At 48.5% G+C, this 14,421-nt stretch overlaps 1 protein-coding gene across 2 annotated transcripts in view; it reads left to right on the forward strand.

Annotated features, from left to right (window-relative positions):
* ANXA6 (annexin A6) overlaps window positions 1-13,445 on the forward strand; it is a 74,572-nt gene extending 61,127 nt beyond the window's left edge. Inside the window, exons 22-27 of one of the 2 annotated variants that reach the window (XM_011985305.1) lie at window positions 3,750-3,767; window positions 4,559-4,652; window positions 5,837-5,932; window positions 9,062-9,120; window positions 10,835-10,957; window positions 13,038-13,442. In XM_011985305.1, coding sequence (XP_011840695.1) covers window positions 3,750-3,767; window positions 4,559-4,652; window positions 5,837-5,932; window positions 9,062-9,120; window positions 10,835-10,957; window positions 13,038-13,097 — 450 coding nt within the window. In that variant the 3' untranslated portion in view covers window positions 13,098-13,442. Of the gene's footprint in view, window positions 1-3,749; window positions 3,768-4,558; window positions 4,653-5,836; window positions 5,933-9,061; window positions 9,121-10,834; window positions 10,958-13,037 lie in introns of both variants that reach the window. The other variant, XM_011985306.1, reaches the window with a different exon arrangement.
* Window positions 13,446-14,421: the final 976 nt, after the last annotated feature.

The following is a 14,421-nucleotide window of genomic DNA, read 5'->3' on the forward strand; positions in this document are numbered from 1 at the left end:
CCCCCAGCCCTAAGCAACCGCTAATCTACTTTCTGTGTCTCCAGATGTGCCTCTTCCAAACATCTCATGTAAATACAGTGATATAATACGTGCCTTTTGGACTGGCTTCTTCACTTAAGAAAACACTAATTTAAACACTGTGTTAAACACTTAACAGTGTTTTCAAGGGTCACCCATGTTGTAGCATGTTGGGACTCCCTTTTCATTGCCAAATAATATTCTATTATCCATTCATCAGCTGTTGGACATTTGGGTTATTTCCACCTTTTGACTATTATGACTAATACTGCTCTAAACATTTGTGTACAAGTTTGTGTACCAGTTTTTGTGTGCACATATGTTTTCATTTCTCTTAGATAGAATTGCTGGGTCATATGAGAACTCTAAGTTTAACCATTTGAGGAACTGTCCAGATTAATTTTTGCATGAAGTAGCTAGGCTAATAAGAACAAGCTTTTGTGGTGAATATTAATTTAGTGCCCCACCACTTTTTTTTTTTTAACATTACAGATATTATTATCTTAAAGATGCTTTGAAAAACCTAATATGTCTAGGGTTCTCTGACCTGTGTAAGTGAGAAGGATTGGGACTTTTGAGTCTTTTCTGTTAAATCTTTAAAACATGTCCCTCTCCCTCTCTTCTTAAAAATGATACAGTTTTATTTAGCGTAAGTTTTTACAAATTTTTGATAAAATACATATAAACTTTACCATATTAATCATTTTATTTATTTATTTTTGGAGATGGAATTTTCCTCTTGTTGCCCAGGCTGGAGTGCAATGTCACAATTTGGCTCACTACAACCTCCGCCTCCCAGGTTCAAGTGATTCTGCTGCCTCACCCTCCTGAGTAGCTGGGATTACAGGCACCCACGACCACGCCCGGCTAATTTTTTTGTAGTTTTAGTAGAGACAGGGTTTCACCATGTTGGCCAGACTGGTCTCAAACTCCTGACCTCAGGTGATCCACCTGCCTCAGCCTCCCAAAGTGCTGGGATTACAGGCATGAGTCATCATGCCTGGCCAATCATTTTAAAGTATACAGTTCAGTGGCATTAAGTACATTCACATGTTGGGCAGCCATCACCACCAGCCATCTCGAAAACTGTTTTCATCGTGCAAAACCAAAACTCTGGACCCATTCAACAGTCACTTCCCATTCTCCCTTCCCCCAGCCCCTGGCAACCACCATTCTTCCTGTGTCTGTGAATTTGACCACTCTAGGGACTTCATGTAAGTGGAATTATACAGTATTTATGCTTTTATGACTGGCTTCCTTTACCTAGTATGATGTCCTCGGGGTTCAACTAGGTTTTTGTTTTGTGACGTTTGAGACATAACAGGGTGACAGGTTCTCACACTGTCACACAGGTTGGAGTGCAGAGGTGCAATCTTGGCTCACTGCAACCTCCGCCTTCTAGGCTCAAGCAATCCTCCCACCTCAGCGCCCCAAGTAGCTGGGATTACAGGCGTGCGCCACCATGCTCAGCGAATTTTTTGGTAGAGCAGGGTTTCTCCATGTTGTCCAGGCTGGTCTCAAACTCGTAGGCTCAAGTGATCCTCCCACCTGGGCCTCCCAAAGTCCTGGGATAACAGGTGTGAGCTACTGCGCCTGGTGTAGGTTGTTTTTAATACAGAAAAATATTTAAAAAACCAGAAACAGCCTATAATCCTAGTAGCCTTGATAACTCTTATTTAAGATTTAAAATGAAATAATATTTTTGCATATTTAAGAAATAAAACTTCAGGAAGAATAAAAAGAAATGCAAAAGCGTTCCTGCATAGTACCTCTCCTCGAAGGTGTCTTGACAGTTTCTTAAGTACTCCCCAGGAAGTATGAGAAAGTGAGTGTTTATTTATTTATTTATTTTTGAATCTAGATGAAAGAAACACTATTTTACACAAAAATATGCTATACTTTACTTCTTCACTTAATTTAAATGGAAACTCTCGTTATCAGCATTGTAGATTAATCTCCTCCTTTGTAAGAATTGCATGGATTGTTACCATTGATTAGATAATCCATAGCCTGTTTAACAAGTCAATCTCAGGATGGTTTACAGTTTTTCTCTGTTAACGAAAAATGCTGACCGGGCGTGGTGGCTCAAGCCTGTAATCCCAGCACTTTGGGAGGCCGAGGCGGGTGGACCACCTAAGGTCAGGAGTTGGAGACCATCCTGGTCAGCATTGTGAAACCCTATCTCTACTAAAAATACAAAAAAAAATTAACTGGACGTGGTGGCACATGCCTGTAATCCCAGCTACAGGCTGAGGCAGGAGAATCGCTTGAACCTGGGAGGTGGAGGTTGCAGTGAGCTGAGATCGTGCCACTGCACTCCAGTCTGGGCAACAGAGTGAGACGAAAGAAAGAGAGAGAGAGAAAGGGAAAGAATGGAAGGAAGGAGAAGGAAGGAAAGAAAGATGCTGCCATGGGAAGGAAGGGAGGGAGGGAGGGAGGGAGAAAGGGAGGAAGGGGAGAGAAGAGAAGAGAAGAGAAAGATGCTGCTATGGGCCAGGTGCGGTGTCTCATGCCTATGATCTCCACTTTGGGAGACCAACGCAGGAGGATCGCTTGAGGCTAGATTGGACAACAAAGTGAGACCCCTTCTCTACAAAAAATAAAAAAATTAGCTGGGTGTGGTGGCACACACCTGTAGTCCCAGCTACTCACGAGGCTGAGGCAGGAGAATCACTTGAGCCTAGGAGGTCAAGGTTGCAGTCAGCTGTGATTATGCCACCGTACTCCAGCCTGGGCAATAGAGCAAGCAAGACCCTGTCTCCAAAAAGAAGAAAGAATGCTGCAGTGAATAGTCTTGTATTCTATCGTGGAAGACTTTTGCCAGAATATCTGTAGGGCAAATTCCTAGCAAAATAATTGCTTGATCAAATGTCATAGGCCTTTTAACTTTTAATGGACATTGCCAATTATGCAATGAAAAGAAGAGGAAGGTTTCCAGAGCATAGGCTGTAGTGAAGTTTATAAAGAGTTCAGTCTATCCAATAGAATAAAGTCAGTCGAGTTTCTGGGGGAAAGGCGAAAGCAATACGCAGCTTGGGTACACGAGCCTGGGTATTTTGTTCCTAGGCTCTCCAAGTCACAGCTATTTGCCTAACAAAATTGTGTCCTAACCACAGAATTCTGCGCTCTGCATAGTGCAGTGATTAAAAGTAACCCTTGTAAAATGACTTTCCCATCACTGTTTGCTGTGTGCCCCCAGGCAGGTCAGCTCCCCTCAAGGCCTCAGCTGTCTGGTCTTTCCTGTCTTTAACACGAAAGCTAAAATTACATGTCTCTTGCCTTGGAACTCTGAATATGCTAAAGGGTGCAGAGAACTTTGCACTGCTCACATTTACATCTCAGTGGTTCTGTAAGGAAGTGGCAGCGATTATTTCTTTCCACTTTCAGACAAAGAAACCGAGGCCTGGAATCTGCTCTAGGTTTTGGGGTGCGAAGAGCAGAGTGTTCCCCGTTTCTGTGTCTTTCTCTTATCCCTCAGGTGAACACGTTTTTAGTTATTGCCAGGCCTTTCCCCATTCTGAGCTCCAGCCCAAAAGGTCATAGGAAGGTATTTTTCTGTTGTCCCTGCCCCACTTCCCATCGCATCCCGGGTTCTCTCCAGTCTCTTGGGACATCTCCCACTCCCAGCCAGGCCCCTCACCCTGCACCCCAGGGCCCCAGCACCAGCCTCCCCGGCCTCCTCTGACTCTTGCCTCCCTTCTCTCCCTCCTCTCTCCCCTCCCTGCTCTCAGGTGGCTGCTGAGATCTTGGTGAGTGTCCTGTTCTTCATTTGGGTTTTAACGGCCTCTGAGTAAAGTCCGCCTTGACTGGGCCGAGCGGGGCAGTATCAAGCAGTGATTTGGGAGCTTGCTGTGCGGCTTCTCTCTCTCCCCTTCAGGGCGCCTTAAGGACCCTGCTTGGTAAAAGATAGGCCAGGCAAGTGTTTCCCAAACTTCAGCTAATCATCTCTGGCATGATTTGTGCTGTGTAACCACCAACTGTTAATACTGATCTTTAAATCGACTCACTTTTAAACCCAAAATGAGTTAAGGGGAATTTAGTATCAGTATAAATGGAACTAGTAGCTGGCTAGAAGACAACCGTGGAAACACTAATATGCAGTGTGATCGGGTATGTTTGCCCTTGACGCCGCTTGGGGAAACACTGGCCAGGCCATCTTCCCTGCATATGACCCCATACACACTTCCCAGAGGGCCTTGCGGAAAGGTTGAGGGATGGAAGGGGAACTCCCAGTTGCTACGCTCAGGGCCTGTGCGGGTCCTCCCAGGAGCCCCGGTCCCATGGCCCCGAGGCTAGGATGGAAGTTCCCAGTGCTAAGCCCATCTGTGTCAGATCACAGGGTCCTTGTGAACTGGAGAGGGGAATGTAGAAGCCATTGTGCTTGAGGAAGGAAGAGGGGACCAGTCTCAGCACCCTTGGATGGCTGTGTGAGCCCAGCTTCTGATTGCCCTCAGCCCAGGCAAAGACATGAAAGTGAATAATAACCAAGGCTTTCTCATGTCTCCCCTCCCAAATCCTTGCTCCAACCGGGGCTCTGCAGGAAATAGCAGACACACCCAGCGGAGACAAAACTTCCTTGGAGACACGGTTCATGACGATCCTGTGTACCCGGAGCTATCCGCACCTCCGGAGAGGTGAGGCCTGACCTCCTCCCTTCCCAGCTCAGCAGGAAGATGCCAGAATCTGATGAGAGCCTCTCATCTCTCTGTGGCAAGAGGAGCCAGTTGCCCACCCACCCCCTCCTTAACCCAGCAGTAGTGTATCCTGGGTGACGGCGACTCTGGAGCCCTGGATTCTAGTCCTGGCTCTACCGCTTATACCTCACCTTCCTTCTCCTCCTTAAGGAAGCAAGTGGGATGGCGGGGATTAGGGATAGCAACTGGATTTCACTTCAAAGGCCAACTCTGACAGATTGGTAGCAGCTGCCTAGAATGCTGGGTTGAGAAGGATTCTGGGACCCCGCGTCATGATTCACTGGCGATGCCTGCCAGGAGCAAGGCAGTGAGAGGTGGTGGCGGCACAAGACCCACATAGACGTCTTTGAACCACAGACTGCCACATGCACAGGACACACCTGTATGCAGTGACCCTGGTGCTCAGTGATCATGAAGTGTCCTGCACTGAGACATGTACATTTTAATATGCATTTGTCTAGCACTTCGCAGTATTTAAGGTGCTTTAGCATAGTGGCTAAAAGAATGGACTTGGGCACTGGACCGCCTTGATTTGAATACCCACTTAACAGCCATGTGACCTTAGGCAAGTTACCGAATCTCTGCGCCTGAGCTCCCTTACGTAGGAATCAGGGTTTTAGTTCCACCTCACATGACGGTTGTGAAGATACAAAAAACACAACACACATAAAGCACTGGCGCGATGCCTGACTCAGTGAGTGTTTCCTGAGTGTTGTCGTTGTGTCTTTATCCCAACCGGACATGGGAGGAAGAGGAGGCCCAGAAAGGAGAGGATTCACCCAAGGTCCCTCAGTGAGCTGGGGCAGAACCATGACTAGGACCCATGCTCCTTTTACTACCCCAGCCTGGGTTGCCAGAACTTGGCCGAGGTTCTGAGGCCATTGGCCAGGCACGGGGACTGACTTGGGACAGATTTGGCTCTGAGCCCACAGCAGCCTTGATGTCAGAGTTTCTCTATCAGGATGATCTTGCCCAGTGCATTTAGGCCTGGGCTGTGGCCATATCTGCTGCCCTTCCACTTTCTCAGGCACAGCCTGTGGGAGGCACTGGGTGGGGCTGAGGAGGGGTCCTCCCCTTCCTGCACTGAAGCTCACCCCCACCTCTGGGGCTTCTCTTGTGGCCAGTCTTCCAGGAGTTCATCAAGATGACCAACTATGACGTGGAGCACACCATCAAGAAGGAGATGTCTGGGGATGTCAGGGACGCATTCGTGGCCATTGGTAACTGGCAGGGACTAAGGGAAGGGCTGGGGGCACTGGCAACTTGCCCAGATTCTCTGGAAGAATAGAACCTTGGCAGCCTCCGAAGCTAGTACTGGAAAGTAAACACTGCCACAGTTCACCTCCAGGGGTGCTGCCAAATGTGTGATTGTGCAGGAGCGTCATGAGGTCTGTTCCAGGCTGCAGGAGAAGGTGAGAAAATAGCTGTCGCTGGGGAAGGACCAGGAAGACTGGGGCAGGCAGGGGAGGGGCACGCTGTCCTGCACAACTAGGGTGTGTACACACACACACCATACACACACTTGACACACACACTTAACATGTACAAGACACATACTGTACATACACACATTCTCACATGTGACTTATACATAAAACACGTTACATATGCATGTGACAGGTGCATACCACACATACACACATCACATACACACATACTTCACACACAGAACACATTATACATACACATACATGCTACGCCCCCACAAGACACTACACCTGCACACACACACCACTCACACACTATGCACACATGACCCATGCACACCACATATACACACCACACATGCACACACATACAAGACACATACACGTTAGATGCAGACGACACACACACACACCCCCTCGTCTCCTCTCAGTACCTGGCTTTTTGGTTACACTTATATAATTTGAGCTCTTGACTTTGAAAAGGTTTTTTCCTTTTGGATCTTAATTTCACCGTGTATAAATATGGATGAGTGGATATGGGTTGGGGCTGAAGTTATTCTCATTAGTATTCATCATTAGTGGTATCTTGTTTCATTTACTGTAAAACGCATTGCATCAATGCACTTTTTAAAAATCTTACCAAGAGGTGTCGGGGGAAGATTTTCACATAATTGCCATCAATTATAAAACACATCTTGATTTCAGAGACACTAAAATGTGGGGGAAAGGTGTGTTAGATTGGGTGAAGTAGAGATGGTGGTAGGGGGTTGTTTAGCATGTGATGGGCCTTTACCACCCAGGACCAATATCTAGGAGGCAGGATAGCTCAGTGGGTAAAAGCATGGACTCCAGATTGAATCTCTGCTCTGCCACTTCCTCACTGTGTATCCTTGGGCAGGTCACGAAACCTCTGTGTCTCAATTTCCTCCTTTGTAAAGTGGAGATAACAATAGTGCCCAGCCCATAGGGTGGATTTTGTAAGGCTGAAATTAGCTAATTATACGTAAAGCACTTGGAACGGTGCCTCTTGGCATGTAATACTCACTGGGCAAGGGTTAGTTTTTATTGTTGTTTCACGCCAAGCCCTGTGCAAAGTTAGTTGCACACAGGTTTAGTTGCATTCTCACCAGGTGCTCTTACCAGCTTATCTTACAAAGAGGACACTGCATTCAGAGAGGTTTGTAGTAGTAGAACCAGGCCTCAAACCACAGGCTGCCTACATCCAAAGCTCATGTTCTGTAGCCTTTGGAGACACTTTGAGATTCCTACCCTCCTCGTGTATTTCCCTCTTTCCTTTCTCCTCCCACCTTGAACAGGTCTACACATGCAAACACATACCACAACACCATTTCACACCCCTCCATCTAGTGTCAGGCATCAGGGTCCCCTGTGACAGATGGACAGGCTCAGTTCTTAGGATGGCTTGTGGGGTTGGTTACAAAGGAGAGAAGTTTCTGCCTAGCGTGCTTCTTAGCCAGACTGATAAAGCCCTAGGTCTGAAGTCAGGGGAGGCTTCCTGGAGGTGGTGTCATGACTGGGGACGTGGACATCAAGTACAGCCTTGCAGGATGGGACTTGATTTAGAGAGAGAGTGTAGTGAAGGGCAGATAGGAAATGCATCTATCCAGGAAGGACAGAGGGACACAGGAATTTGCATTTCTGGGAATGGAGGAGCAAGGGCCATGAGGTTGCAAAGGAGGCCAGGAGCTTTGACGTTCAAGCCAAGGAGCTTGGGATTTGTTTGGGAGGTAGTAGGGAGATATGTAAGGAGCTGGAGATGGGAGATGTGTGATGTGATCTTTCCCACGGGATTCCTGAGCCTGTGGCAGAGGAGTCTCTTGCTTGACTCTGCCACTGGACTACACAACTCCAGCCTCTTGCCATCTCTTCTCGTTATATCCAGAGTCATTCCAGCTATAGTACTGGTGTCTGGTTTCTCCTTTTTAAGCTGTCTGAGACACGCGTGCGTGGGCTCTGGAGCCTTGCAGTCAAGCAGCTGTGAAGGGCTAGAGAACCCTAGGCCTTGAGAAAGGGCGGGGTTGGTGAAACCAGGCAGGCATTATCTGGGGTCAGGGTAGGGAGCAGCAGCTGCCAATACTGCAAGATTGTTCAGGCCCTGGGGCAATACTCAGCCCCAGGGATTTACATGGTCCCTTAAGTTTTACCAGCGGACAGCCATTCTTTGGAGCAGTATGTCTCTACATCAGTAACTCTCAAGCATTAGGCTGCACCAATGCAGGTTGGCCAGCCATCCTGATTCGCACAAGGCTTTCAGTGCTATTAGGGTGGTGCAAAAGTCATTGCAGTTTTGCCATTGAAAGTGATGGCAAAAATTGGAATTACTTTGGCACCAACCTAACAAAACCTGGAATGTCCCAGGCAAACTAGGACAAGCTGGTCACTCACCTCCAGAGTTTCATATTCAGCATATCTGGGGTGACGTGTGAGAATCTGCCTTCCTTCCAAGTTTTCAAGCGATGCTAATGTTGTTGGTCCGGAAACCACACTTTGAGAACCACTGCTCAAGATCTTTCTAAAATCTGAGTCTTCAGGGTGGAGCCTAAACCCTGAGTTTTAAACAAGCTTCTTGGGTGATTCCGACGCATTTAAAAGTTTTGAGGCCCTGTGCTTTGGGTTCATGAGGAGTTAATTACCTTTGAATCCTCTCCTAACCTTGGTTAGCTCTAAGCACCTTAGAAGGAAGAGAGTTGCAACCAAGTGAGAGCCAGGCCTAGGGATAAGCCAGAGGAGGAAGCATGGGGAAGGGGAGCGAAGGTGTTGCCTGAGCATGACCCTGGGGTTGACAATGATCTGCAGACCCATGAAAGGATAGACGAGGTGGGGAGATGGGGGAGGCCAGTCCAGAGTCTGGGTTCACAGCCTCTGACCACATTCCCCGCATCTCTCTGCTCTTCCTACCAGTTCAAAGTGTCAAGAACAAGCCTCTCTTCTTTGCCGACAAACTTTACAAATCCATGAAGGTAAGAAAACGTGCTGGCGTTCCTTTCCCTTCAAGCACTGACTTATGTACACACACACAGATGTGCACCGTCCCCCAGATCAGGATTCCTGGCAGCTGTTTCTTCCCATTTGACATTTATCAGCATCTGCCCTTTTCTGGCTATAGGATGGTATTTCCCCGTTGGGGGTGATTTCCCCCGCCTTCCCCCCCGGAGGATATTTGGCAATATCCAGACACATTTTTGGTCATCACAACTTGGAGGGTGTTGCTACCGGCATCTGGTGGGGAGAGAGCAGGGATGCTGGCGGGGAGAGAACAGGGATGCTGGCGGGGAGAGAACAGGGATGCTGGCGGGGAGAGAACAGGGATGCTGGTTAAACAGCCTCAGCGCACAGGATTAGGTCTGTCTCTTATACACATCTGAGAGAACAGGGATGCTGGTGGAGAGAGAACAGGGATGCTGTTAAACAGCCTCAGCGCACAGGATTAGGTTGCGCAACAAAGAATGATCCAGCCCCAAATGCCAAAGTTGAGAAATGTGCTCTGGTTGCACAGGGCTGGGTAGGACACAGTCTCTGCCCTCTCAGAGCTCACAGCCTATCAGGTGACACAGGGTCTCCTATGACAAATAGTCATCAGAGGTCACAGGCGCTCCCCTCTGAGTCTAGGCCTGCCCTTCCGGGAGAGCCCAAGCCACACTGACCACCCTCTCCGCCACTGGAGTCTCAACTGCTGACAGCCTGGGCAGGCAGGAGGGTAGGAAGGAGCCTGAGACTCTCAGCCTACTGTCTCCAAATGTGACAACCGTTCATTGAGCACTCACTGTGTGTCAAGCCTGTGCTAAGGGCTTCATCTCTCTGACCACAGTTGACCCTCATGGCAGTCCTGTGAAGTTGTGGTAGCATCCTTATTTGACAGAGGAGGAAACTCAGGCCTAGGTAGGGTAAAACGTAGCCCACATTTATGCAGCTCCTAAGAGGCAGAGCTGGGACTCGAACCTAGCTCTGACTCCTAGGCTGGTGCTTGTAGCTCCCTGGGGGCAGAGGCAGCTCTGGCTGCCTACACATTCCGTGCCCTGTGCCTACTCTTTGGTCTCGATGGTAATTCCTAGGGCTGGTATAACAAATTCCACAAATTGGGTGACAACAGAAATTTATTCTCTCATAGTTCTGGAGGCCAAAAGCCCAAAATCAAGGTGTCGCCTGGGTTGGGTCCTCCTGGAGGCTCTGGGGGAGAAACTCTCCCCTGCCTCTCCTAGCTTGTGGTGATTGCCAGAAGTCCCTGGTGTTTCCTGGCTGTGAATGCATCACTCCAGTCTCTGCCTCTGTCCTCACCTCGTCTCTTTGCTGTTTGTATGTCTGTGCTCTCCCTCTTCTTATAAAGATATTGGTTATTGGTTTAGGCTTCAGTCTAATTCAGTATGCCTTCATCTTAACTAATTACATGTGCAAAGACCTTATTTCTAAATTACATCATATTCTGAGGTTCCAGGTGGACATGAATTTTGGAGGGGACACTATTCAACCCATACACGTCTTTTTTGCATGTCAGTCTGGCCAGTCCTGGGCACAGGAGGATTTTGGTCAGGACTATTTGCAGAAGACAGAGGGAGAACATACACCCTGTTGTTGGAAGGAACAAGGGAGAGAGGCAGATGGGATACCACTGTTTCTTGCCTGACTGGGCTCTGTCTCTCCTTCTGCCTGTGTCTCCCTCCTGCCTGGCTCCACCAGGGTGCTGGCACAGATGAGAAGACTCTCACCAGGATCATGGTCTCCCGCAGTGAGATTGACCTGCTCAACATCCGGCGGGAATTCATTGAGAAATACGACAAGTCTCTCCACCAAGCCATTGAGGTAAGCGGAGGGGCTAGAGGTTAGCGGGAAGGGGGTGACTGTCAGATCCCTAATGTAAGATTAGGAGTCTTCATTCCCATGGACTTTCTCCCAGTGAGTTACTGCTTAGAACAGCCAGGATATCGAAATGAAGGGGGTCTGTATTGCATTGTTTATACCAAAATCAATTCCAGAAGAATCAAAGGTTTATAATTAAAGATTTCCAAATAAAACAAGAGCCCATTTTTTGCTTTTTTTAAAACAATGTTATGGAAGTGTAACTTACATATCATGGGTAGGTGCGGTGGCTCACACCTGTAATCACAGCACGTTGGGAGGCCAAGGCGGGTGGATCACTTGAGGTCAAAAGTTCAAGACCAGCCTGGCCAACATAGTGAAACCCCGTCTCTACTAAAGATACAAAAATTAACCGGGTGTGTTGGCTAATGCCTGTAATCCCAGCTACTCGGGAGGCTGAGGCAGGAGAATCGCTTGAACCCAGGAGGTGGAGGTTGCAATGAGCTGAGATCATGCCACTGCACTCCGGCCTGGGCAACAGAGCAAGACTCCGTCTCAAAAACAGACAAACAAAAAACTTACAAATCATAAAATTCACCTATTTTAAGGGTACAATTCAACAGTTTTTAGTACATTTACTGAGTTATACAACCATCCCCATAATGCAGCCAGTTTCCAAACACTTCTATCATCCCACTAAGCTCTCTCATACCTGTTTATCTAGTTCCATCCCCAGCCATAGGCAAACACCAAGCTACTTTGTGTCTCTGTAGATTTGCCTTTTCTGAATATTTCATATAAATGGAATCACCTAATATGTGACCTTTTGTGTCTGACTTTTGTTTGTTTGTTTTGTTTTGTTTATTTGTTTTGAGATGGAGTCTTGCTCTGTCGCCCAGGCTGGAGTGCAGCGGTGCCATCTCATCTCACTGCAACCTCCGCCTCCTGGGTTCAAGTGATTCTCCTGCCTCAGCCTCCTGAGTAGCTGGGACTGCAGGCATATGTCACTAAGCCCAGCTAATTTTTGTATTTTTAGTAGAGACGGTTTCACTGTGTTGGCCAGGCTGGTTGCTAGCTCCTGACCTCAAGTGATCCACCTGCCTCGGCCTCCCGAAGTGCTGGGATTACAGGTGTGAGCCACCGCACCTGGCTGTGTCTGACTTTTTTGACATATGGAGCTTATATTTTTGTTCTTTGAGATCAGCCAAGATCTTAAAGTTTGATGCTTGGTTCTACTTGGCTAACAAGACTATGGGCATCTCACAGGCAGTCTCTTAGACTTAGTAGGAAGGTCAGCAAATTGTTAGCACATTTTGATACTATATTATGTTTTAAAATCATACATCAAAAAATACCAGAACAAACAAAATCCCCAAAACTCAAAAAATACCAGAACAAACAAAATCCCAAAAACCGTGTCTCATAGCAACGATGGGAGTTCCTCAGAAAGGAGATCCATACCATATGGGTCAGGAAGTTTGGCCTCCCCGGTCTGAACGTATGGCAGACCATTGTGATGTGTGGTGAGCGTGACGGTGTTCGCACCCATTCCCAGCAATGGCCTGGCAGTTAGTGCTCAATAGTGTTTGTTCAAATCAGGAATCACCTAACACGATATGCCAAGGTGGAGGGTATCAGCAGAGTGCCAGAGGAACCACGGGAGGCAGGAGTTCACTCTGCCTCCCAAGGCAAGAGAGTGGTCAGGGTGCTTCTCAGAGGAGAGGGCCCCGCTGGCAGACGGTATTGGGGGTGCACAGGGGCGTGCTGGACAGGGGAGTGGCAGGTGGAGAGAGGACTGAGATGCTCCTGGGGGAAAGGAACAGGTGAAGCCGCAGAGCTGTGCACAGGTCAGATCCCAGAGGCCCTTGAAGCCAGGCCGAGAGCTTGCACGTCTTCCTGGGGATAAACAAAAGGGATGTGGTCACATTTATGTGTCAGGGAGATCCCTCTGGCCTACATGTGGCAGTCATGCTGGCCATGGAGAGAAGCCGAGGGAGATGTCCAGACAGATGGGCAGCCGGGAGGAGGGGGCACTGAGGCTGGAAGGACTGTTTTCATTCACTCTGCTCTCTGCCTCTGCCAGGGTGACACCTCCGGAGACTTCCTGAAGGCCTTGCTGGCTCTCTGTGGTGGCGAGGACTAGGGCCACAGCTTTGGTGGGCACCTCTGCCAAGAAATGGTCATCAGCACCAGCCGCCACGGCCAAGCCTGATTGTTCCAGCTCCAGAGACTAAGGAAGGGGCAGGGGTGGGGGGAGGGGTTGGGGTTGGGCTCTTATCTTCAGTGGAGCTTAGGAGAGGCTCCCACTCCCACGGGCCATCGAGGGCCCAGCACGACTGAGCGACTGAAAAACCGTAGCCATAGATCCTGTCCACCTCCACTCCCCTCTGACTCCTCAGCCTTTCCCAGCTTCCTCCCCTTGCTACAGCCTCTGCCCTGGTTTGGGCTATGTCAGATCCAAAAACATCCTGAACCTCTGTCTGTAAAATGAGTTGTGTCCGTACTTTGATGCGGTTGGTGGCAGGGGCCAGTTGAATGTGCTAAGCGGGGTGGTGGAAAGGGTAGTAAATGTGCTGGGGCAAACTGACAAATCTTCCCATCCATTTCACCACCCATCCCCTTCCAGGCCGCGCTAGAGTACTGGACCAGGCATTGGGATGCCTGGGTTGAAATCTGCATCTGCCATGCACTTGCTTTCTGACCTTAGGCCAGCCCCTTTCCCTCCCTGAGTCTCTATTTTCTTATCTACAATGAGAGAGTTGGACAAAAAAATCTTGGCTTCCTTTCTAACATTAACATCCTAAAGTATGCCTCCAATTCATTCCCTTGACACTTTTTATTTCTAAGGAAGAAATAAAAAGAGATGCACAAACACATAAACACATTTCCAGTGAGGGCCTCTGTCTTCTGCCTAGAGCCTCATTAGGGCTTGAGGTTGTAAAGTCTGTCCAGGAGACAGGATTTTCCTCATTAGAGCTTGAGGTTGTAAAGTCTGTCCAGGAGCGAGTCATGTCTTTCAGTTCTTGCAAGGTGTTTCCCGGGAAGCGCACAGGAGAATCTGAGTTTGCAGCAAGCCTGGGAAGGCTGGCCCAGCTGTGCTCTGGGCCTCAGGTTCCGCCTCATCCCCTCTCGCTGCCTGGACATTTCTGTATGCTCTTCATCCATTTCAACCAAGCCCAAACTTCCTGTTTTGAACTGTGCAAGGGCACCCGATGCGATCTTGATCTGGAGAGATGCATGGAAAGTTTCCTTCATGCAGGTCGCTGATAAGCAAGTAGGCGCAACTGCAGTTCCTCTGCCTTCCTGCCCCCAACCCTACTTCTGGTCTGTGGCTTCGGTCTCAGATTGTCCAATGACCATGGCATGGGGCTGGCTGCTGTCCAAAGGGCGCAATTCCCTACCCTGGCTGACCAGACTAGTTTATTGAAGGTTAGTGTGTGTTTCTTTTCTTTCTTTTTTTTTTTTTT

The sequence above is a fragment of the Mandrillus leucophaeus genome, unplaced genomic scaffold (genome assembly GCF_000951045.1).
Source record: "Mandrillus leucophaeus isolate KB7577 unplaced genomic scaffold, Mleu.le_1.0 Scaffold282, whole genome shotgun sequence".
In the NCBI taxonomy this organism is placed as follows: domain Eukaryota; kingdom Metazoa; phylum Chordata; class Mammalia; order Primates; family Cercopithecidae; genus Mandrillus; species Mandrillus leucophaeus.